The sequence below is a fragment of the Eurosta solidaginis genome, chromosome 5 (genome assembly GCF_040869045.1).
Source record: "Eurosta solidaginis isolate ZX-2024a chromosome 5, ASM4086904v1, whole genome shotgun sequence".
Classification (NCBI taxonomy): Eukaryota; Metazoa; Arthropoda; class Insecta; order Diptera; family Tephritidae; genus Eurosta; species Eurosta solidaginis.
Window position 1 is genome coordinate 249,742,054 of NC_090323.1, and position 26,974 is coordinate 249,769,027.

A 26,974-nucleotide genomic window follows, 5' to 3' on the forward strand; every position below is an offset into this window, starting at 1 on the left:
TTTTTACACATTCACTCACCCACCCCCCTTGTAACTTACTCGTTGCAGGTTGAAATGCTTTATCAGCGCTATTTTCTACGCATGAATCAGAGTAATACGACACATATTTTGGCTTTGCTGTTGACATTGGTTGTGGCTTTGTCGAGTGCACAAATTGTTTTTACCACGTTACACATACGCCACAGCAGTGTTGCAACAAATTTCCAAACAACGAACAATACACACAATGCTGCTGAGGGCGACAGCAGGGACAGTGTCAATAATGGTGTTAGTAATGGCAGCACAATAGCTGCAAATTCGTTGCCGCTAACACTAAGAAAATTGGGCATCGATCTCGAAGGTGGTGGTGGTGTTGGTGGTGATGACGATGGCAACGAAGGCATCGGCAAAGACACAACAATCAAAATTAGTGCACAACAATTTGTGGCAAGTGCGGCATTCAAGCAAAGTCCAACAACACCTCCCACATTATCAACAATTACAATAACAGTTTTACGTCCCGTTACAACTATTTTATCACCAATTTCAACGAAGTCATCAACATATTTGCCATATGCGGCCCAAGATTGGCGTACAAGTACGGAGCTGTTGCAGGTGAAGCAGCCAGCGGGAGTTAAACATCTTAGGCGTAACTATCATCATAATCATTGGCCAAAGTTGTATCGATTCAAGCGTTCGAGGTATGTACGATTGTTGTAGTAATGGCATGAAATACAATTTTTAATTAGTTTTAATCAGGCACTAATTTTAATAGTTTTTTTTTAGTTGAAAAAGTTCAAGTCAAAAAATTGCGCATATCGGGTCCCGGGAATTCAGACTTTTATTTTTCAAGAATCAACAAAAATCCAGCCCTAAAACCATGGAACAGATCACCTAAATGAAACGAATTTTTTATCAAACGATTCTCCTAAATATCTGGATTTGAAACCTATAGGAAAACTTCAACATTTTTGTTACTTACTTATATTAGAAAATTGGCAACAAAAATTGTAACCAACTTTTTTAGTACCATTATTATCTTTCTTGATCCATTTGAGATATTACGCTGAAATTCGATACACCGCTTTCTGGTGAAAACAGAAAGATTCTGTTCGAAAAAATTTTATTTCATTTGGATGGGCTACTCCATATATAATCGTCCTTAAAAAATAAAGTCCGGGGCTAATAAGTTCCTTCGTACTAAAAAATGTAAAGTTCGGAATTAATTTTTTAATAAGAGGTTGGTAGCCTGGTTTAAATAACTTTTTAAAGTCATAATAAGCTTTTTTTCAAATTTTGTAAATAACATTTTCCTTTTATACTCAGTTGAGCAGAGCTAACAGAGTATAATAACTTTGATTGGAAAACGGTTGGTTGTACAGGTATAAAGTAAACGAGATAGATATAGACTTCCATATATCAAAATCATCAGTATCGAAAAAAAATTTGATTGAGCCATGTCCGTCCGTCCGTTAACACGATAACTTGAGTAAATTTGGAGGTATCTTGATGAAATTTGGTATATAGATTCCTGCGTACTCATCTCAGATCGTTATTTAAAATGAGTGAAATCAGACTATAACCACGTCCACTTTTTCGATATCGAAAATTTCGAAAAACCGAAAAAGTGCGATAATTACCAAAGACGGATTAAGCGATGATACTTGGTAGGTGAGTTGAGCTTATGACGCAAAATAGAAAATTAGTAAAATTTTGGACTATAGGCGTGGCACCGCCCACTTTAAAAAGAAGTTAATTTAAAAGTTTTGCAAGCTGTAATTTGGCAGTCGTTGAAGATATCATGATGAAATTTAGCAGGTTACTCCTATTACTATATGTATGCATAATAAAAATTAGCAAAATCGGAGAACGACCACGCCCACTTCAAAAAAATTATTATTTTTTAAGTCAAATTTTAACAAAAAATATAATATCTCTACAGTATGTAAGTAAATTATGTCAACATTCAACTCCAGTAATGATATGGTGCAACAAAATACAAAAATAAAAGAAAATCTTAAAATGGGCGTGGCTCCGCCCTTTTTCATCTAATTTGTCTAGGATATTTTTAATGCCATAAGTCGAACAAAAATTTACCAATCCTTGTGAAATTTGTTAGGGGCTTAGATTATAGGACGATAATTCTGCGAAAATGGGCGAAATGTGTTGAAGCTACGCCCAGTTTTTATACACGGTTGACCGTCTGTCCTTGCGCTCGGCTGTTAATGCGATAACTTGCGCAAAAAACTATATATCTTTACTAAACTGAGCTCACTTACTTATTTGGATTCTCTTTATCGTGGTATCAAAAATGGCCGAAATCCGACTATGACCACGCCCACTTTTTCGATTTCGAAAATTACGAAAATTTAAAAAAATGCCATAATTCTATACCAAAAACGAAAAAAGGGATGAAACATGATAATTGCATTGGTTTATTGACGCAAAATATAACTTTAGAAAAAAACTTTGTAAAATGGGTGTGACACCTATCATATTAAGTAGAAGAAAATGAAAAAGTTCTGCAGGGCGAAATCAAAAGCCCTTGGAATCTTGGCAGGAATACTGCTCGTGGTATGGCATATATAAATAAATTAGCGGTACCCGACAGAAGATATTTTGAGCCAACCTGGTCCACATTTTGGTCGATATCTCGAAAACGCCTTCACATATACTACTCCCACCACTCCCTTTTAAAACACTCATTAACAGCTTTCATTTGATACCCATATCGTACAAACAAATTCTAGAGTCACCCCTGGTCCACCTTTATAGCGATATCTCGAAAAGGCGTCCACCTATAGAACTATGGCTCACTCCCTCTTAAAATACTCTTTAATACCTTCCATTTGATACATATGTCATACAAACACATTCCAGGGTTACCCTAGGTTCATTTTCCTACATGGTGGTTTTCCCTTATTTTGTCTCCATAGCTCTCAGCTGAGTATGTAATGTTCGGTTACACCCGAACTTAGCCTTCCTTACTTGTTTTTATTTATCTCCGATATATAGAAAAAAATGTCTTGCAATTTATAACTGAAAATTTGCAAACCAATCTCAAAAAAGTTTTCAAAAAAATTCGAAAAGTCGAGAAGGTTTACAAATATATCGAAATTTTTTATTTGAAGCTCTCTAATTTTTTTAATTCGCAATTGTGTACCCCAATTAGTTTCAGTCCAACAAAGTACAAGTTATTCTCATCATTCATTTTCGCTTTACCACCTAAGCGATTTTGGCAATTTCGTAAAAAGTCATCATAGCTGACGCAAACTGAGAGCACCAAGAAACGAAAAGCTTTCCTCCACCCGCCTTTTCCAATTCAGTAAAGGTCAGTCCCTTTCTCTGTTTCAAAACGGCGGTATCAATTGAAATGCCGGAGCGTCTTCTTCCTTTCGCATAGTTAACATAACCTAGTCAGTGAAATCTTTGGGTGTTTATTCGCTGCACTATTTTAAAATCCATGTAAAGCTCATACCGCTCATCAATATACCTTTTTTGATTCTCGCCCTCGGCATTGTAGACAAGAATATAAAACTTCCGGATAGGTATGATAGGTAACCTGTAGAGCGTGATTCAAAAATAGAGGTTTTACAATTTTGGAGAAGTGAGAAATGTAATCGTTCCCACTTTTGCCCAACGACAATATCGTAATAACTTGAAATCTATTAGTAATATAGTAATGCGGGTCATAATAGGTTAAGGCTTTAAAAAGTTCTAAGAGTTAAGCAACATTTCTTTCCTTCTCTCCCTTCTCCCCCCCCGAAAATTACTTATAATTCATTTCCACGCTGAGCGATCGACTTAAGAATAAGGCCTAAGGAGTTTTGGAAAATTGAGCTCTGTCACTCTCCTCTTTCCACCCTTTCAAAATAATCAGTTTTAAAAATCATTGTGAGTCTGAAGAACAACTTCAACTTATCTTCACCACAAATTTCCTCAGGGGCTTCGTAGAGCATTCGGAAATTTAATCGGCGTTCACCTTCATGTCGTTTCAACGCAGTTACTGACATTTAGCAGAGCAAGAAGTTTTCGTTTGTACTTCAAGCAGTCAGCTGTGTATCACTGATCTTAATCAATGATAGTTGCGATATATAGCCCAATGATGATACTGACAAAAAAAGGGGAATACAACTCCCCCGTAGTCACTTTGGAAATACTTAGAGAGAGGATAATTTAAAATAATTTGCGAGCCATCCCGAGATAATTTTCAGAATCAATTTGGAAAAGTTTTAAAACCATTTTGGACCATCTTTGAAAAATTTTTGTTTTAGATCATTTCGATAATATTTAAGTACCAAATTGGAAGTACTTTTGGGTTAATTATCAATTTTTTTCCGGTATGGTTTCTGGGATTATTTCCGGATAATTCCAGATTGTATTCAGGATAGTTTTGGAATCATCTGAAGGTTATTTCGGGATCATTTCGAAATTGATTTCATTTGTATTCGGGACCCTTTTGGTGACTTACTCAGTAACATATCGGAATATTTTCGTTATAATTTTGTAATAAAAGAAAAAAGACATCTTTTAAAGCTGCAAGTGTTTCGTAATTTCTCAGCGGGCCTTGTCGATTTTATAAATAAGTTCAAATAACACTTAACTAACCTGCTTTTAGTAGCACTATGCACTCTTTCAGCCCAAGCGTGGTCCTCATGGATCGGCCCGTTCAACCTAACCTAACCTGACTTGATTCCAACTTGAGACTGGTGACAAACTGTCAGTTAAAAGATAGTGTCTTTGCGTGCCGTTAGGCATAGTGGCAAGAGTTCTTCAAATGCTCTGAGCATTCGTTAGCCAGCTCTACAACGTTAAAAATAAATAAATAAAATTAAAAAAATAAACTCCGAAAATCTAATATGTATAATTGATTTTTTTGTATATATTTTTTTTTTGCAGCATTTCGATTCCGGGTAGCCCGATATCTCACCTTTGCGAGGCGAACTTCGTTCGATTATTTAGCAAGCGATATGTAAATTCATATATTTAATTTGATTTATTCAACCGAAATTTTTATAAAAGATAAACACTACAGCTTCTACAAAGCAACCAGCATTTCTGCGATTGCTAAATTTTTTCATTTATGATTTATACGATATGAGAAATAAATTCGAATTTTTTCCGCGCCGCATTTTGCATACTGAAAACCATTCGCGGAGAGCAAAGTGAAGAGGTAATTTACAATTGTGTAGCGGTTATAAATTCAAAACGATAAAATTCGAAATACTGCAGTGATGCCAATAAATATTTATTGGCAAGCGCGCACATTTTGCTAACGATTAATATTTTTAGCCAACTGAGCAAAGAATTATTTTACAAACAATGCGCAATGTTATGCATACGTTTAGCTTAAATGTTGTGGAGAATTAAAAAGAGAATGAAATTTACATAAATCACAACCAAGGCTACAATGAATACAAAACTTTTATTGAATATATCGTTAGCTTAATGTGAAAATATGCTAAGTTAGTTTTTTTTGAAAAATTGTCTTTTAATGCAGTTTTAAAACTGAATTCAAAATACATCGATCACAAGAAAAAAATATTTTAATTTTTAATCTTTACGTGCAGTGATGTGTAAATGTGCTAAGTCAACCAGTTAATTATATCAATCTGAATTACTAGTCTTTTCTTTGTGCACGCATTTTATTTACTTATTTAATTCATTAAGTATAAAAGACATGCTTTGTTGTTGTTGTTGTATTAACGAAAAAGACACTCCCCGAAGGCTTTGGGCCGATGTTGATGGTTTTTTGCCGCATATAGATCCGGTACGTTCCGGCAACAAAGCACTATTAAGGTACTAGTTTGACCATCTCGGGAACGATTTATATGACCACATTAAACCTTCTAGGCCATCCCGTCCTCCCCACCCCCTAGTTCCATGAGGAACTTGGGGTCGTCAGAGCCTCGGCTGTCAATGAAACAGGATTTGCAATATATGGAATGAACAAATTAGATAAATCAGAGCAATTCGTGCTAACGTTTATTACATTATAGGCAAGCATGAGTGAGATTCAAGTTGTTCTGTCATGCAAAGCCTGAAGACCAAGCAATTTGCACCTGCTTGTACATGATGGGAGGCTGTCTGGCAAGTGAAGCATACGTAAAGCAATTTTTATAAAAAAATGTTGAACTCTCTCAATTTTATAGGAGTTATATTCATAGGAAGGATTCCATATTATTGAGCAATATTCAGGACAACTTCTGACCAAGGATATATAAAGTGCCTTCAACGTCATAGGGTCCTTAAAGTCACTGGTGTTACGTCTACTGAACCCAACCATTGCAACAAATTTTGAAACACCGAAGTCAATGGTACTAGAAAAAGAGAGCTTGGAGTTAAAAATTACACTCAAGTCTTTACTCTCTTGACAACGATTATGAGATTTAGCATTTAGTTTGTAGATAAAGTATGTGGCAGTTGTCTTTTTGGAATAAGACACAACACAGCATTTGTTTGAATCTAAATATAAATTATTGTTAGCGCACCATCCGGCAAAAGAGTCCAGATCAGAACCGTTAGAAATAGTTTGACAAATAAATAGTATTTTTTGTGAAATATATTGTTTTAGTGTTTAATTTCAATCATTAAAGTTGAGGAGTAATGGGAAAAAATATTGAGTAAAAAGTGCTAATTCAGGAGAAAAAATTTGTTATGAGTGCGGAAATTGTGCTAAATCATAAAATAGCTGCTGGGTTGGCATGTATGATTTTTATTTACCTTTTTCAAAGCTTCTACACTCAAAAGCATTTCAATTAAGGTATCCTCATTCACAGTTTTGAAAAAGGAAGGTTATTTCAAAAGTTATTGATTTTTTTCGTCTCCTGTAAAAGTTCGTAAAAGTTGACTTAGCACATTTTTACATTAAGCAAAAATATATATGCAAAGCATTAAGAAATACCTTCAACTGATGTTCTCCCTGTTTGGTGAAATTTTTTTTCGCCTGGAAATAATGGCAAGGATTGGCCGGCTTGAAATGCTGTGGACAGTAGTCTGTTTCGCTGTGGATGATTTTGGGGAAAGAATGAATGGTGGAGTACAAATAGCTCTCAAGTTCATAACTTGCGTATCGAAGCCTCATAATAGCCTCCGCTGCTGCCCAGTTTTCCGCAATGTCAACCGGCTGCATATTCGACATTATATACAAAACCAAGAGAATGTCCGGACACTTGTTTTATGACTCCATCACGCGAGAGCTACTGTGGACGGAACCAGGGTTTCTATGATTTTTCATAACTATTGCTTTTTAATTTTTTTCCTGACTCAATAACGCCAGTAGGACCACGGATTTTGAAGAATTTTGATGTGGAAATTTACGTCCCAGAGAACTCTACCTTTAAAAATTTGTTTAATCGTTTGTACACATTCTGACCCTGCTCATTGACCAATTAAGTATAACGGTATTTTCTCGCCTATTAAGGGACAGTTTTAATATATTTCGTGATTATTTCGAAAAGGTGTTCGGGTTAGTTTCCATACTATTTTAAAACTATTTAGTTATAGTTTTCGAAAATATTTCTGGAACCTTCCGGAATCACTTAAGTATTGTTTTTAGGATGAATTCAGCGTTGAAACGGGATCGTGCTGGAATCACTTCGGTACTATTTCGGAACCATTCCGGGATTGTTTCGGAGATATTTCGCGATTTTTTAAAGATCATATCAGTATGAGTTTATGATCAATTGGCACCCATTTCGTGATTGCTTCGAAATTGTTTTCAGGATGAATTTGGAACTATTTCAGGACTGTTTTTAGGCTAATTTATTGACTCTCTTTAGAGATGCTTTCCAAACCATTATGAACCTGTTTTCAGGATAATTTCAGGGATGATTCGAATTTGTGTTCAGGATAGTTACGGGAGTATTTCGAGACGGGGGTATTTAGAAGGTATTTCGTAATTTGTCGGGACTTTAAATTTTAGATCATTTGGGAACCAGTCCAGGACTATTTCCGAATTATTTTAAAAATAACAAAAATAAATAAAATAAAAATAACAAATGCTCAAGTGCCAGAACCACGAGGCGAACTAAACCTCAAACTCTGCAAAACTCTCAATAGCAATAATACAGGAAAATAAAGGCAATAAAATGGTGGATAGAGCGCTGATCCTAACGATACCAAAGAGCAAGGTTTGGATACCCCAAGTGGTAAAGGCGGAGTACACTCTTAATATGATGCAGCATCAAAACTAGAATATAGCAACACGATATTGGAGAGTAGTTCATAAATCCCGAACCCTGAAGGGGGGTCAGTATTACATTCACCAAATTAGTCAGAAGTCGGAGAATGTGTTGCACTCCTGAGGTATTTATGTGTGCCCTAAAAGGAGGAGTCCTGAAACACCGCGGATAGGTGAGGTTGACAATTGGATTTGGAGAAGCTATATATTGCGCAGGCAACATGAAATCTGGTATTTTAGTCGCCTCTTACGACCGGCATACCTACCGCGAGTATATTCTGACCCCCATATCGTCCTCTTCGCTTCAATTTATCTTGTTGTGTGTTATCAGTTATAAGTCTTTAATATTATTAAAAAAAAAAAAAAAAATAAAAAAATCTTGAAAGCAAATACTCATTTATATTCATAAATATCTACATTAATAATACAAAATTATTTTTATTATTTATTACTGTACGACAATATGGAAGAACTGGATGAGTCTAATGAATTCCTAACAAGGACGCTTATGACTGCGTATAACAAAGCTTGCCCTCTAAGAAGATTCAGAGGAATAGCAAAGCCGCCATGGTGGAGCAATGAGCTGAGTCTTCTAAGAAGACGAGTAAAAGAAATGTTTAAGTTAGCAAAGACCGCGGAAAGCGAAGCGTGTCTTGACGAGTACAGGGACCTACTGAGGATCTACAAGCTTGAAATTTCCAGGCCAAAGAGAATCTCATAGAAAAGTTTCTGTACGGACATAGAGTGCTCCAGCGAAACAGCACGGTTGAGAAAAGTCCTAGCAAGGGGAAATATAGTCCAGGGACTAATAAAGAAAGATAACGGGGAATGGTCACGTAATAGTGAGGAATCCCTTGAGGTGCTTCTCGATACACGTTTCCCATCGGGAGATGGTTTAGAAGAGCCAGCAGACAGCACTCATACTTCGATCACGGAGCGGGTAGTGCCGGGCTTTGGCGACTGATACCAAGATCGAATGGGCAGTGGAGACGTTTTCTAAGCTTAAATCGCCGGGACCAGATGGTATATTCTCGGCCATGCTACAAGTTTAAAGTAGGGCGGTCGTGGAATGGCTTAAAATAATATTCGAGGGGTGCATAAGACTGAATCATGTACCGCACTCTTATAGAACTGCTCGTGTAGCTTTCCTACCAAAGGCGGGGAAGATCGATCACGTGTATCCCAAAGATTATAAACCCATTAGCTTAACATCATTTCTGCTCAAAACCTTTGAGAGGCTGACAGATGTGTACATAAAGTCCAACGTGGATGAAAAGCTGCTCTCCACAACAAAACATGCGTCTGTAGACACCGCATTGCATAGGGTAGTAATAAGCACAGAGAACGCCCTGGAATATAAGGAATATGCTCTAGGAGTCTTCTTTGACATTGCAGGTGCTTTCAATAATGTAGGGCCTGCAGAAGCGTTTTCCAAGCGGAAATAGTAGCCGTAACCAAAGCAGTAGGAACCCTGGAAGAAAATAGCCCAAGCTGCAACCGTGTTAACTTTTATATTGACAGTCAAGCAGCAATTAAGGCAATAATCTCGCATAGCACAGCTTTTAAATGCGTGTTAGAGTGTAAGCAGTCGCTGGAGAGAATCGGGACAGGGAGAAGCATACATCTATATTGGGTCGCAGGGCACATGGGAATAGATGAGAATGAAAAAGCGGATGAACTAGCTAAAAAGGGCGCATCTCTTGAAGTTTGCTCCGTAGACGTCCCAATTAGACTGGGCCAAATTAAGCGAAGGCGAGAGGTGCACATGATCGACCAAGCAGGAAAGGAGTGAGTTCAAGCGCGGCGCTGTATAGTGTCGAAAAGTATGTGCAGGTCTTACAACCTTAGACTAACAAAGTTGCTTCTATCATTAAAAAGAGAAGACTGTAGACTCATTGCGGGTATTCTGACTGGACACTGCCTTCTGGCGTCACATGCCTTTAAATTAGGCTTGGTCAGTGATAGCAGATGTAGGAAGTGCGGGCTAGAGGAGGAAACGATCGAGCACGTTCTGTGCTCTTGCCCTGCCCTTGCCAGGCTAAGACTCCAGCTATCAGGAGTGATACAGCTATCATATCTAGAAGCAGCAAGTGGATTATGTCCTAGAAAGCTTCTAGTATTTGCCAAGAGGACGGAGTTATTTTATAACATAGATCCTGGTTTTTGATAGGGCTTTTCACTTTGGTCATTAAAACAAACTTCTGGTCACACTACGGACTTATTCAGTCTATGTGAGGTCCTCATGGACCGGCCAGTTCAACCTAACCTAAGTGTACGACAAATTATGGAGGAATTCAATACATTTGCAAAAATTAGATAGCACTTTGATGTACACACATGAAGTTTTTTTTTTTTTTGCAGATTAAAATTGCCAAATAATGTTAACAAAATGCCAAGTGAAGTTAATAAAAAGCCACACAAAGCAATGAAAATGCTCAAAGCGAGTGCAAAAGAGGAACTGACAAATGAAAAGAAAAATTTGGGAACCATACAAAAAGCAAAAGAAATTGATGTTGTTATGAATGAACCTAAACGTAAGCAAAATGCCATGAAATCAAGTCGCTATACGAGTAAATATTTATCACAGCGTGAGATGTCCCAAACTGATGAACAGTCGACTTCATCATTCGGCGCCACAATCATCAAGCGACGTGGCAGAAGAACACTCCCGCAAAAGGCATCAAAAACGGAAGGCCAAACAGAAAATCGTAATGGAAAAAATTCACTTGAATCTCGGCAAGATAATGAAGATATTTATTATAACAACAACTACGAGTATGAGAAAAATAACGATAACAAGCAACATGTGGGACGTAGTGTTGACGAAGCAGGATTTATAGCTGACGGCAATGAAAAAGAAGCTCAAATGAAAGCAACAGAAGCAACTCAAACGGAAAGACAAAAAATCAAATATGAGCAAAAATCGGACAATGCAACAACAAAAATTAATACAGAAGCAATAACAAAAAATACTTCATTGCTCATCACCACCACCAACAGTTGGAATAATAAAAACATAGCAATAACAAATCTATTAGCAACCACAGAATCATGGAAACAACAACAACAAGTGGAACCGTCTGCACGGCCTGTTGATGTAGATGAAAGCCAGACTATATCAGAATATGACACATATCCTGCTTGGCATCAACTGTTGCAAGTCGTGAAGGCAATTGATGAACGTGTTTTGGTCTTCTTTGTGGTGATGACAATTTGTGTGCTTGTATATGCATGTGAGTATAAGTTCATATGTGTTTGTATTGATTAAGGAATATATATCAGTTGATCAATCGAATGCCGACTAATGGGGCCACTTGGTTTTGTATGATTAGTGGTAGGCGAGACTGGGGATCGCATGTGAAAGTAAAAAAGTGGATTTAAGAGGCTTTTGCGGAAGTTAAGTAAGATTTGCAAAAGAAGATTAATAAATTTTCTATTGGAATTGATAACGAACTTTCTTCCATACTCTAAGGTTTTAACTGTATTTGCTTATTATTTCTTGGAGATTTTTAAATTCAAGCTTTGTTAGCGTGACATTTTTGAATGTTTATATCTGCAAGGTACTAGAAAAATTCACTACGACTAGGGGTAAGAGTGCTATTTGAGGCAAAATTAAGAAAATATAGTTTTGTTACGGATCTGATGTAAAATAAATAAATTTTCTAAAAAACTTCCAATGCAATGGTGGTATAAGCCGCCATTTAAGATCCATGAATATCCAGCGACAAAAACAGCATAAAAACCCAAACTAAAATAGGAAGAAATGGAAAAGCGAAAAAAACTGCTTGTTTTGGTCACGGCTTACATAAATTTGGCGCAGATAGCGGTATGTTTCGATAGGTGGTAAGTCAAGCTTTCTTTTCTTGTGAGATTTGACCCGAAACACGGCTTGAGTTCCTAGAATAATCAAATGATCGTCTCATATTAAAGGCAGAGAAACAGCTAATGTTCTGTGTTCTGAACATTTGATGAGGATCAGCTGGAAGAAGCCTCAATTTATGCCATGAGGTACCTGATAAGACCAGTAGGCGGTGGAAACCGACAGGTTGTGACAAGGACCCAGCTGTGGCTCACAGGAAGAAACCCCCCGTACAGATCTAATATTGGAGGCCGCCAGACTACAGCGTTTGTATAGAAACTACAATAAGAAAGCAGTGCAAGATGAACTTGGAGGTTCCAATAGGACCTGCCAGATACCCTGAGCCAAAATCGAGCACCACTTTCATTTCTTGATGTTGAGAAAAACTGGCAGATTATATAAGATATTGAAGAAAGGAGCCACTGACTCGTCCATTTATCAGCGAAGATATTATGGAAAAATTTAAAAGACAGAAAACTCGTTTACAGATTGGACTTTTTTCTACATGGGCCAGACGTAGATAAATAATATTTACCAGGTCGATAAAGCCAAATGGTAAAACCACGAGGGAGCTTCTACAAAAATCCAGGCCCAATTTAGTTTTCTGTATCATCTTAAAGGCAGCTCACGGCAGAAAAGTGAAAAAAGCCGGCATGTCACTAATCCGGCCTAATAAACAATTGGTCGAAAGTACAGAAGGCGTCGGCCAGAATTAGTACCAAAATGCTGGACATGGTCCTAATCAGATTTGAAGTTTTAAATCCAGTGTGGCCAGCTGACTGATCCTAGTTTCACCGGTGTCCTAACGGGAGATGCAAAGCGTATCGTCTCTACACTGCGACGTTGCATGGTACAGTATTGTGAGGGAACTTTGTTGGAAAAATCAGAAAGTCTTCAATGTGACGAGACAGCTCCCATATCCTACCTCCTCGTCCGAATTGGCGCTTTATACTTCGCCCATGAGTACTAAAAAGAGATGGCTGAAAGACGCAGATAAGCGCTGTAGCAAATGCGGAAAGCCAGCGGCGCCACAACAGCGTGCCAGACAGACTGCTCTGAGCTCTGAAATATATCGGGAATGTGAAGGTACGGTACTGGTATTTCAAGGAATTACATCGTCATACGTCACTAAGTGAGGTGGTGCGCCACCCTGATAGCCGCAGCCATTCCATACCTTCCGCTTAAGCTAAATATATGAGCCTATAGCTGACCAGTTGAAGGCGCTTAGCTTCGAGGCTAGGCTGGCGCTACATCTACATAAAGAGGGCACAGTTTATAAGATGCAGCCAGTCAAGGTTTTGTTGTTTTTTGTCAGAATTGTTTTTTGTAATTCGTTGTGAATAGTCTGTCATTTTGAAGGAAGTGTTAAGTTAAAAAACCAGTAAGGAAGGCTTATTTCGGGTGTAACCGAACATTACATACTCAGCTCTCAAATTGCAGCTTGCAAAACTTTTAAATTACCTTCTTTTAAAAGTGGGTGGTGCCACGCCCATTGTCCAAAAATTTACTAATTTTCTATTCTGTGCCATAAGGTCAATCCACCTACCAAGTCTCATCGCTTTATCCACCTTTGGTAATGAATTATCGAACTTTTTCGGTTTTTCGAAAATTTCGATATCGAAAAAGTGGGCGTGGTTATAGTTCGATTTCGTTCATTTTTAATAGCGATCTGAGATGAGTGCCCAGGAACTTGCGTACAAAGTTTCATTAAGATACCTCAAAATTTACTCAAGTTATCGTGTTCACGGGCAGACGGACGGACGGACATGGCTGAATGAATTTCTTTTTTCGCCCAGATCATTTTGTTACATAGAAGTCCATATCTATCTCGAATAGTTTATGCCGTTACGGGGTACCGTTATGCAAGCTCTGCTCAGCTGAGTATAAAAACGTTACTCTTTAGTACTTAGGCTCTTTTAACCGAATACACATAGAATATAGCAGCACTACCTTATCCTCCTACATCCTCGCTCATATTTTATTGAATTTGAATTCCAATAAAGATGCAGTATAATACTATTATATACAATCAAAGTTTCTATTATTATTTATTTGAAGTTTGAATCCGATATATTTGTTTCTTGCTTTTTAGCCCTGCTATGTATTCTAACGAAGCCGGCAATGAATGAGATCTTCTTGGTGTTGGTGTCTTATGTGATTGTTGGCACATTTGTTGCTATTGAGATCGCCATTGGTTATGCAATGCTGCCAAGGTGAGTTGATAATAAGAAACAGCAATTGCTTTATTGCATACAATTTATTGCGCAATTTTAATATATACAATATATATTATTCATACACATTTGCATTTATTCAATATCATATAAAATAAATAAACAAACAGACAGATATACACAGCTATCGTCGTTCCATATACATATGCCTATATTTTCATGCAATTACTCATGCGCACATCATTCAGTCAAGTGTATGTGGAGTGTGCCTACTTGCACAATAAGCTACTGATTTCGTTTCTGCTTGGATGCATTTAATACGCAGCATCATTACGAAGGAATTATCCGCAGCTGCGATGAGAACTGAAAGCACATTGCACAGTAAGAACGCAATAAAATAGTCGTGGGATTTATTGTTTATAAACTTATTTGCTCCACATTTATAGAAATTGAGTTAGAGATTCTTCTAGAAGCTTCTATGAATCGGCATTTACTTAATTTAGTAGATTTAAAAGAAAATGCCATGGTAACTATTTAATTAGAATTTAATTTAAGCTTCTAAAAATTCAATTAACAGTGGCGTATTTTATCATCACTAAGTTGTTTGTAAATAAAGGCACAACAACAATTTACACATATACATGGAAGGCGACGAGAAGTACATGCACACACATAACCAGCAGCTCGACGAAGAGATCTCTCACACACAGATGTAGTCATCAGCCGAAGTAGTAACTCACACGTATAAAGCTGGTAACAAAACAGGAGTTACAAAAAGTTCTGGAAGGTGAAACGTCTATATCTTTGGGGAAATATACGGACGAGGCAACAGAGAGTATAAAAGCAGCGCAAGCTGAGGAATAACTAATCAGTTTGATTTAAGCGCACTATTAGTTGCGAGGTGACGTATAATTGTGAAGTATAATTGTACTACTCCCAAATTAGTCTAATAGAGACCATTTCGCAATACAGAATATTGGAGTTATTTATTCGACAGTTTAGCAATTCGAACGTTAGCAAAAGGTTTCGAATTAGCGGACTTTCCGAAAATTCTATACAATACAAAGCATAAACTTACCAGATCACTGTAGCGTTTTCCCAGTGGAAGTCTCAGCCGTAACCAAAGCAGTAGAAACACTGGAAGAGAATGGCTTGAACTGCAGCCGTGTTAACATTTATATTGACATTCAAGCAGCAATTAAGGAAATAATCTCGCATAGCACCGCATCTTAAACGTGTTGGAGTGTAAGAAACCTCTGGAAAGAATCGGGACGGTGAAAAGCATACATCTATACTGGGTCGCAGTATGGGAATAGATGGGAATGAAAAAGCGGATGGACTAAATAAAAGGGTGCATCCCTTGAAGTTTGCTTCGCAGACGTCCTGATCAGATTACGCGATACTAAGAGAAGGCTAGAGACGCACGCGATCGACCTAGCGAGAAAGTTGTGAGTCCAAGCACCGGGCTGTAAAGTGTCGGATTATGTGTAGGTCTTAGAACCTTAAACTAACAAGGTAGCTTCTATCATTAAAAAGAGAGCACTGTAGACACGTAACGGGTTCTGACTGAAGACTATCTGCTGGTGTCACATGTCTTTAAATTAGGCTTGGTCAGTAACAGCAGATGTATGAAGTGGGGTTGGAGCAGCAAACAATCGAACACATTTTGTGCTCGTGCCATGCGCTTACCAGGCTAAGACTCCCGCTATGATGCAGCTGTCGGATCTAGAGGCAGAAAATGGCGTAAGTTCTAGAAGGCTTCTAATGTTTGCCAAGAGGACGGACTTATTTTATTACATAGGTCGCGGTTTTTGATAGTCATTTTCAGTTAGGTCATTAAATAAACGTCTGATAACACTACGCACTCATTCAATCTATGTGAGGTCCTGACGGACCCACCACTTCAACTTAACTTAACCTAAAGCAATTTGTGACTACTTTTAAATTTTCTCGAGGAAGGTAATATTTTTCGCAACACGTGGATATTTTAAGCGCTCTTTTTTTTACATTTTGTATATCACTAGCATGGCATCCGGCGTTGCTCGGATTGGGTAGATACTAATCTAAATAAGAAGGTGTATTTTAACGCATTCCTTGCCGTAACTCAAAGTCAAGCAATCAGTATATAAGATATTATTAATCTTTTTCAAAATGCATCTTCCAATTTTCTCATTCTTACCCTTTATAATTTCCTTATCTCTCCTTCTTTTTCTTCTTTTTTACATTTTCTAACACCCTTTTTCTTTTTTCTTAGATCCCTCACTCCTCTGAATTATCATTATTTTCTTTATTTTTCAAATTTTATTTTGTCACACACAATTTATTCTCAAAAAAATAACATCAATATATTTTAGCTGAACAATTTTTGTCTATCATCTCATATAGACAGCTATTTTTTCAATGGAATGCTTAAACTTAATAAAAAAATTTTAAATCACTCAATGCAATCGCTTTAACTTTAAACAAAAGTTCTGCACTTAAAAACGTACATCGCGTATGAGTAAATTTTGCTGACATACAAAATTTGTCGCACCTCCCAGTGGCGCACGTGAAATTGAAAAACGACAAATTCAACTTAAAATTCTTAGTTCTGATATATGAAAAACCTTTGTTTTGATCGAACGAACCTATAGCCAAATTTGGTGATGATTGAAGTGTGGGAAATACGTTTTAATGGCGAACACCCTTACACACCCACACACAGAATTTGATTTTTATATATATGTATATAGATAGAATAACAACATTTCAACCAACTTTGGTGGATATTGAAGATATCAAGTTTTTAAAGTGGCGACACTTGACATGGAAATACTCATATACATATATATCAGATAGTTTGTGTTAAGTTAAAGTCATTATTCTATGTGTATCTAAACTAAAAGATGAATTAATATTAAATATTTGAAAAGAAATGAACGAAAATTTATCGATGGCTCAATAAGCAAATGTGGTTTAGACTTCGGACAAATAGCCCAGGAATTTTACAGTGAATCTAAAACCAAATAATTTGTGTGCATTTTATGCCCTTGATATAGATTATACATATTTTTTAAACGATCAAAGTAGTTGAATCTCATTGATATTTTCCAACGAAATATTTGTCATATTTACGCATTTCCATTGTAAATAAATCTGAATTTTTTCGCATAACAAATAGTATTTAATACTCTATGGGAAAAATATTTAATTACTGCAACATATTTTTTCATAAGAAACAAGTAAGGAAGGTTAAGTTCGGGTGTAACCGAACATTACATACTCAGTTGAGAGCTAAGGTGACAACATAAGGGAAAATAACCATGGAGGAAAATGAACCGAGGGAAACCCTGGTGTTTGTATGACATGTGTATCAAATGAAAAGCATTAAAGAGTATTTTATGAGGGAGTGGGCCATAGTTCTACACGTGGACGCCATTTAGGGATATAGCCATAAAGGTGGATCAGGGTTGACTCTAGAATGAGTTTGTACGATATGGGTATCAAATGAAAGATGTTAATGAGTATTTTAAAAGGGAGTAATCCTTAGTTCCATAGGTGGACGCCGTTTCGAGATATCGCCATAAAGGTGGGCCAGGGGTGACCCTAGAATTTGTTTGTACAATGTGGGCATCAAATGAAAGGTGTTTATGAGTATTTTCAAAGGGAGTGGGCCTTAGTTCTATAGGTGGACGCCGTTTCGAAATATCGCCACAAAGGTGGACCAGGGGTGACTCTAGAATATGTTTGTACGATATGGGTATCAAATTAAAGGTATTAATGAGGGTTTTAAAAGGGAGTGGTGGTTGATGTATAGGTGGTAGCATTTTCGAGATATCGCCATAAAGGTGGACCAGGGGTGACTCTAGAATGCATTTGTACGATATAGGTATCAAATGAAAGGTGTTAATGAGTATTTTAAAAGGGAGTAATCCTTAGTTCCATAGATGGACGCCGTTTCGAGATATCGCCATAAAGGTGGACCAGGGGTGACCCTAGAATTTGTACGATATGGGTATCAAAAGAAAGGCGTTAATGAATATTTTAAAAGGAAGTAATCCTTAGTTCCATAGGTGGACGCCGTTTCGAGATATCGCCATAAAGGTGGACCAGGGGTGACCCTAGAATTTGTTTGTACAATATGGGCATCAAACGAAAGGTGTTAATGCGTATTTTAAACGGGAGTGGGCCTTAGTTCTATAGGTGGACGCCGTTTCGAAATATCGCCACAAAGGTGGACCAGGGGTGACCCTAGAATTTGTTTGTACTATATTGGTATCAAACGAAAGGAGTTAATGAGTATTTTAAAAGGGAGTGGGCCTTAGTTCTATAGGTGGACACCTTTTCGAGGTATCGCCACAAAGGTGGACCAGGGGTGACTCTAGAATGTGTTTGTACGATATGGGTATCAAATTAAAGGTATTAATGAGAGTTTTAAAAGGGAGTGGTGGTAGTTGTATATGTGAAGGCGTTTTCCAGATATCGACCAAAATGTGGACCAGGGTGACCCAGAACATTATCTGTTGGATACCGCTAATTTATTTATATATGTAATATCTGCCAAGATTTTAAGGGTTTTTTATTTCGCCATGCAGAACTTTTTCATTTTCTTCTACTTAATATGGTAGGTGTCACAACCATTTTATAAAGTTTTTTCTAAAGTTATATTTCGCGTCAGTAAAACAATCCAATTACCTTACCATGTTTCATCCCTTTTTTCGTATTTGGTATAGAATTATGGCATTTTTTTCATTTTTCGTAACTTACGATATCGAAAAAGTGGGCGTGGTCATTGTCAGGTTTCGTTCATTTTTCATACCAAGATAAGGTGAGTTCAAGTAAGCACGTGAACTAAGTTCATTAAAGATATGTCGATTTTTGCTGAAGTAGAAAGGACAGAAGGTCGACGGTGTATAAAAACTGGGCGTGGCATCAACCGATTCCGCCCATTTTCACAGAAAACAGTTAACGTCATAAAATCTATGCCCCTACCAAATTTCAAAAGGATTGGTTAATTTTTGTTCGACTTATGGCGTTAAAAGTATCCTAGACAAATTAAATGAAAAAGGGCGGAGCCACGCCCATTTTGAAATTTTCTTTTATTTTTGTATTTTGTTGCACTATATCATTACTGGAGTTGAATGTTGACATAATTTACTTATATACTGTAAAGATATTAAATTTTTTGTTAAAATTTTACTTTAAAAAAATTTTTTTTTTAAAGTGGGCGTGGTCCGATTTTGCTAATTTTTTTAAGCGTACATATAGTAATAGGAGTAACGTTCCTGCCAAATTTCATTATGATATCTTCAACGACTGCCAAATTACAGCTTGCAAAATTTTTAAATTACCTTCTTTTAAAAGTGGACGGTGCCACGCCCATTGTACAAAATTTTACTAATTTTCTATTCCGCGTCATAAGTTCAACTCATCTACCAAGTTTCGTCACTATATCTGTCTTTTGTAATGAATTATCGCACTTTTTCTGTTTTTCGAAATTTTCGATATCGAAAAAGTGGGCGTGGTTATAGTCCGATATCGTTCATTTTAAATAGCGATCTGAGATGTGTGCTCAGGAATCTACATACCAAATTTCATCAAGATACCTCAAAATTTACTCAAGTTATCGTGTTAACGGACGGACGGACGGACGGACGGACATGGCTCAATCAAATTTTTTTTCGATCCTGATTATTTTGATATATGGAAGTCTATATCTATCTCGATTCCTTTATATATGTACAACCAACCGTTATCCAATCAAACTTAATATACTCTGTGAGCTCTGCTCAACTGAGTATAAAAATCTCAATGCACATACTTGCATTGTGGTTGGCAGGCAGGTGGTGTACTTCATATTTACTCAATCCACAGATATACACGGCGTATACGTAAAATTTTTTTGTGCTGCTGCGGTGAACAATATTTGCATGCATTCATATGATCACTTATTTACTACATAAAAAAAAAATACAAAAACAAAAACACTGAAACCATATTTACACGCTTATTGTACAGTATTTCTTTTTAGCAATTAATTTTACATGGGCAAATCCTCGGCTATGCGCGCGACATTCGCACGCATTTAAACCTGATTAAAAGGGAGCACAAGTAGTGGACTGAATGGATATTATAATGTTTGTATAGCATTACCAGAATGCTTCAATCCATAAAAATTTTGGACACCCTACACATTTAAGTACTTATATAAATAATGCGACAAGAAATAGAAGTAATTTCTTAATGCTTGTGAAACTTGAAAAATTACCGAAGCTTTGTCGAAACTTTATATTTCCAAATAAAGAGACTGTGAGTGAAAGAACACCCTATGCTCAAAGATTTAGTTTATATGACATTGAAAATATATACCTTGCGAGACATATGTACATTCGAGTTTTGGGTGTAGTCGAGTATACAAAATCTGTATAGTTGGAATTTCGAATAAATAAATGCAAAGCGCGATAACCTCCGACGAGATTTTAATCCGAGCTTCTCTTCTAATTTGCGTCGTGCTCCTTTTTAATTATCCGTACAAATAGTGGGATAGAACCAACATATTTTATGCCGATTCCGAACAGCATTAATAAGAAAGATAAATTTTCATTGAGAAGCTTTTCATGGCTGAAATACACGCGGTATGTTTGCCGAGTCACTACTGAGAGCGATCCTGATTGAGGATTCTTTGTTCTTATTGAAAAAACTGTTTTTTTAATTTTTTGATGTTACTTTGCCTTGGAGTTAAACACAGGACTTTCGGTGAAGTAGGCGGAGCACGCTACCAACACACCATGGTGACCACCAATAGAAATAACGTTATAGGCCTCTATATTAATCAAATTATGAAAGAGGGGTTACGGATGCGACAGATTTCAGACATGGATAAAATATGTTACTAGATTTTTCTGGAGATATTTATTTAATTTTTTATTTAAGGAGACTATCTAAGACCTAAAAGATATTTGAATTTTATGTGAATTGTTGATTTCCAGCTGCAATAAATTGTATGCATACAATATGTATGCTAAATGCATGAAAAGTCTGTAAGATTCATATTTTCTAAATTGAAAACAAATTTATTCATTCAAAAGGTATGCGTGCTGTATTATTGGCACCCGCGTGGAAAAAGCTTTATGTATGCATGACATATGCATGTTGTATTAATGGCCGAATGTTTGTAAAAATATAGTTTTCTGAATTTTGTCTGGAAGTATATAATTGAGGACTCTTTGTTTTTTCTTTATTTTCTTGAAAGATTTAATTGTATTTACGTAATGTGTGTACCTGAAGCAATCCTTTTTTTCGAAAATAAGTCCATGATATGAATAACTGTTTAGATATTGGGTAACTTGGAACAATTTACTTGGAATATATATCGAGGACTAATTGCGATCGCTGACCGCCTGGCTCAGGATGCTTTATCGCCAACGAACTGTTGTGATGACAATTTTGAGAGTGGTAGGGTTTCACTAAACCGGTAAGAATTGTATGCAGTCTAATGGTCCACACAATCCAAGTTGATGACTTCAAGTTGCCCCATCTTTCATCATATCCATGTTATTGTTATTGTAATTATACAAGTGAATAAACTCTTATGATAACAACAGGGATAGTGCCTTCGTACGTATGAAACATACGTATGGACGTATACATGTTTTTCTAGTGCTTTTGCATGCATTCGGAATTAATACAACCATATGCACACAGAAGTAGTATAAAGGGTGTAATAGATTATGCATGCTCCCCGAGAAACTACAAGTTTTAAAAAGAAACAAACGTGTATTTATACTAACATGCATACATAGCACCAATTCATACCTCAAATATCGATGTTTTATGAATTCATTTATAACTAGGTTATTAGAAGAATTTTTGAAGTTTTTTGACAATAGACGCGCCAGAAAGATGAGCGTAGGACGAATTTGTAAAAACTCCATTATATAAAGCTTCTTGTACTTTTTTTCGGTACAAAATAAAAGCCCAGAAAAATCTAATAAATAACAAGAGATCTGGGTTTGCGTAGCTGAACGATATTAAGAAGGGCGTTATATTTTGTTAGTAAAACAGCCAAATTAACAAAACTTATTAAAACATTTTTTTGAAATCATATTTCTCTGTCTAGGATAAGGGGAAACAAAAAACCATTTTATGTTTACATCTTAAGCATATTTGACCTTTAATGATAAAGATACAATCTGAACACTTTTAATTTTCGATTCATGATGGACCTTATTTTGGATTTGCCCCTATATTTTTGCGCGCGGTATTTTTTCATTTACTTTCTACTTCATGAACGTCTCATTTAAGTTTGTTGTTTACATATTTTTCATTGCTTGCAGCAAATCATACAATGGAAGTTCCTGCTGTGTTGTTTTCATCTACATGACATATACAATGTTGCCGCTGCGTTTACGTGAAGCACTCATCGGTGGCATTATATTATCTTGTATGCACATCTACACAAGTTTGCGTTATACTGAAGCGACAATACATTGGCAAGAGGTAAGTTGTTGTTGAGGTTGTAGTTGATAATAAATGTGTGAGTTTATGTATGTGTGCAGGAAGTGTGTATTTGCAACACTGCAGCGCCTAAGTCTGCCAGTACATTCAATTAGTTGATGAAGTTGATTATTGTAGAAACATAAATAAACAATGACAATGAATGCGATAGTTGGACTTTTGTTAGATATAAATAGATTTTTTCAAGTTAATGAGTTTCACTGCAGGCGTTTAACAAGCGCGCAGCTGTTTACTACATATTTTTGACTTGTTGCGCTTAGCTTGACATCTTTTAGGGATTTGTCATTGTTGATGGCTTAAGCCATTAAAGTTAGAATTTGTTCAGCTTAGTTTTAATTGAGTTGTGTGCGGACCTGTAGGGCACACAATTAGCTTCGAAAAAATGTAAGAAATACTGAATAAATATTTTCTGTGCGCTGTATCTAGCAATCTACATCTGATCAAAAGGCTATAGAATAGAATAAGCGTAATCACCATATCGCCAATATATCCTTGGCAGCCCCTATTCTCAGGAGCCTGTAACAGGTCGTTCATTACCAAGACCCAAATCAGGGGAAAAAATATCCCACACATATAGCCTTTCTCCACTTTTTCTGAGAGTGTTGATGGCTCCTTTTATGCGAAGAAAGGCACCCAGCTTAAACTCCTTATTCTCGAGATCCCGCTCTATAAGTTTGACAACCGAAGGACGAACAGTTAGTCAAGACCTGCGCATACAGTAGGCGAGTTGAGATGCCGAAAAGGAGAATACAAATTAAAACCGGAATTAGTGAAATAAGCAAAAGAATAAGAATAAGAGTTAGATCCCCCAGCGGGTTAGGGGAGGTCAGAATATACCCGCGGTAGGTATGCCTGTCGTAAGAGGCGACTAAAATACCAGATTCAAGGGGCTGTGTAGCGCAACCCTGCAGGTTGCCAGCGCAACATATAGCTTCTCCAAACCCAATTGTCAACCTCACCTATCCGCGGCGAATCCTGTTTCACTAACAGACGAGGCTCTGGCGACCCTAAGCTCCTTATGGAACTTGGGGTTGGGGAGGGAGGGGATGGCCTGAAGGTTTAATGGGGCCACATAAATCGTTCCCGAGATGGTCGGGCCAGCACCTTAATGGTGCTGTGGTACCGGAGCGTACCGGATCTGTATCCGGCAAAGGACCATCACATCGATAACACTCCCCAAAGCCTTCGTGGAGCAACCTTATCGCTACAACAACAACAACAACAAATAAGAGTTAGAACAAGCATTATAATTGGTATCAGAATTAGAATAAGAACTTAAACAAAAATGATAATAATAATTGAAAATATAATTCGAAATTAAATTATTGGTTCAAGCAAAAGTGAGATGAAAAAGGAAGCTGTTATGATATGGAAGAAAGAGTAAGAATGAGAACGGTGATTGAGGGAATAAGAATAAGAAGGGAATAAAGATAAGAATTACAATAAATACTGCAGGTTCTACCAACCGCGAAGTAAGGTGGAACTATTAATAGAGAGTCTTCCTCTATATTCCGTTTAAAAGGTTGTTTAGGTGGGAGAGGTACAAGGAGTGAAAGTGAGATTGAGGGTGGAAGTGAAAGTCAGAGTAGAAGTGAGAGAATAATGCAAACTCACTATATCTATGTAATTAACTTAAGGTGGTATAAAATATTTTGTATATGTATTCTATATATGGGGTTATACAGGTGGAAGGGGTTCACGGCTTGGGAGTGCAAGCGCGGGAATGAGAGTGCTAGTGAAACAAATATTTAAATTTGCTATAGCTCCGTAGTTATTTAATGGGGGTATTTATTATATGTATGTATATGTTATATATGTAGATTCTATAAATATATGCTATATATGGAGTAATGATGAGGTAGAGGCCATGAAATGGGAATAGGAGTGAGAGTGGGATTAGGAATGCACTCTCACTCTCTTTCTCTCTTTTGCACTCTCAGAAAAAGTGTAAATTGGCGATATCTCCCTAATTCTCTAAGTATCGCTGTCAGCTACCTACATCGCATAAAATCGATGGTCTTCTATTATCCACCTTAAGTGAAATTACTGATTTTGGGGCTGTATTCTATTGTAAATTTTTGTTTCAAACCCATTTGAATTACATAATTGCGGAGGCATATTCAAAACTTGCCTTCACTAAACGTTTTAGCTCTGATTTTACGGATCCTTCACATTAAAATTGAAATACACCTCTCTTGTGCCGTCTGAATTAGAATACGCTGTTTTTATCTGGAACCATATTATAATTGTCACATTACCAGGCTTTGTCTTACGGTCGTTGCATTTCAATGACCCGATTCTTTCATACAGAAGTCGCTGTTTGCTTATAAGCCTAAAATCGTTAAACAGCAGACATTCTATTCTTTCGCTCCCCTTTGCTTTCGACCTGATAAATGGAGCTATTGACTACCCATTTATGCTAGCCAAAATTTGTTTCAACATCCCACAGAGGAGTCCTCGCAATCACGATACTTTCTGGTTGGACACAGTTAGAACAAATTACGCGTCTAATGCTCCGATTTTAATAGCTTTAAAGGAGTTTAGTACGCTTTCAAATCCTGTTTGTCTGAACTTTTCTTCCACAAAACACATATTTAAATCGATATTAAATGACTTATATAAGTAAAATTTTAGTTAATTTTTAGTTTTTACGATTAAATACTTGTTTCTCTATTTAAAAAAAAAATATTTTGGGTAGGATTATCACTCTGCATCAATTATAGGGAAGTGGACATTCGTTAAGAAACAAATTTTATATCATACAGAATTAAGTCTTATTATTTAAGAATTCATGAGCTTTTAACACTGGCTTATAATAATTGAATATTCAATTATTATGTTTTTCTAAGAAAAATTTAAAAGAAATAAAGAAACATTTACTGGCTTATTGCGATGGTACCATTTCGAAAACCGCCACATATTTATCATCAGGCAATTTCGTAATGTTATCAAAGTTTTCACGGATATTCGAACTGAATCATACGGTGAAACTGCAGTTGCCTTAACCATTAAGATATCCTGCTTGTATTCGTTGTTTTAATATCTTTTATCTATAAATCTTATAAAATAAAACCGCTAAATGCCATGTACGCACATAACTTCACACAGAATGCTCCGATTTTAAAACGGTTTTTTGCATTTCAAAGTTTAGCTACGACAGATGGTACAGTTAATATAATTTGAGGGTATATATTATAGGGGCGTGGCAAATTTTCAAAATGGATGGATTTAAAAAATTCTACTTTTCGGTAAAACTTTGAAATATTCAGCTTCGTTATCCATCAAAAAAAAAAAACTTGATTCCTTTCTTATATCAGCCAAATTGTTTAAACAAAAGTAACATTTTTACCAAAAAATTCATGTATGTGGTTGTTTGGTGTCAACTGTGCGCGCAAAGTGCTTTTGAGTGAGGCGACACATAGCATTCGCTGCGTTATTTAACTTCGGAAGTACATTTATATGTATGGATGTATGTATGTATTTTCATATCATATCAGCTTGACATATGTATGTACATACATATGTATGCGTTGTTGCCAAGTTAATGCTATCAAATTGAAGCTGTTTATGAGTACTTTGATACGGGGAATTTTTTGTGCCCCTGGGTGACTCGGGTCTCGAGATATAGGCCACAACGTGGACCCGGGTTCCCCTAGACAGTGTTTACACAATATGGATATCAAATGAAAGCTATTAATGAGTGCTTTAGTACAGGGTAAGTTTCATACCTATTTGTGACTATGGTCTCGAGGTATAGGCCGAAACGTGGACCTGAATACCCCTAGAATGTGTGTGTAATATGGATTTCAAATGAAAGCTGTTGCTGAGAGCTTTAAAATAATTTTCATTGTGATATTCGATTTAGTCGCATCAAACTGGCAATACTGATAAATATGCATGCGAAGCCGAAATAAAGGCATGAATTAATAATACCCACATACCTATTTACATACGTCCTATTCGATTTGCCTGAAATTTGGTATATAAATTTGCCTATATTAGTATTTATGATCCTTTTTTACGGGAAGTAAACCAGAGACGGACTGGGACTGGAATTAGGACTAGGACTGGGGCTGAGACTCGGAATGGGACTGGAACAAAATAGATACAACCCTCTGGGACTGGCAATAAGGGATGAAGAAGAATGAGAAGAACTTGAGAGAAGGAGACTGAGAAAGAGATAGAGTTAGGCGAAGATAGAGATAGATGAAGCGAAAAAGACGGAGAGAGGAGTGAATAAAAGGATTAAGAAAAAGTAAAGAGTGGGGAGGGCAGAGTTATACG

General features: G+C 36.7%; 1 protein-coding gene across 1 annotated transcript in view; it reads left to right on the forward strand.

Annotated features, from left to right (window-relative positions):
* LOC137253159 (uncharacterized) overlaps positions 1–26,974 on the forward strand; it is a 317,974-nt gene that overhangs the window by 152,565 nt on the left and 138,435 nt on the right. Inside the window, exons 7-10 of the mRNA XM_067789611.1 lie at positions 49–680; positions 10,523–11,394; positions 14,113–14,233; positions 22,510–22,672. Coding sequence (XP_067645712.1) covers positions 49–680; positions 10,523–11,394; positions 14,113–14,233; positions 22,510–22,672 — 1,788 coding nt within the window. The remainder of the gene's footprint in view (positions 1–48; positions 681–10,522; positions 11,395–14,112; positions 14,234–22,509; positions 22,673–26,974) is intronic.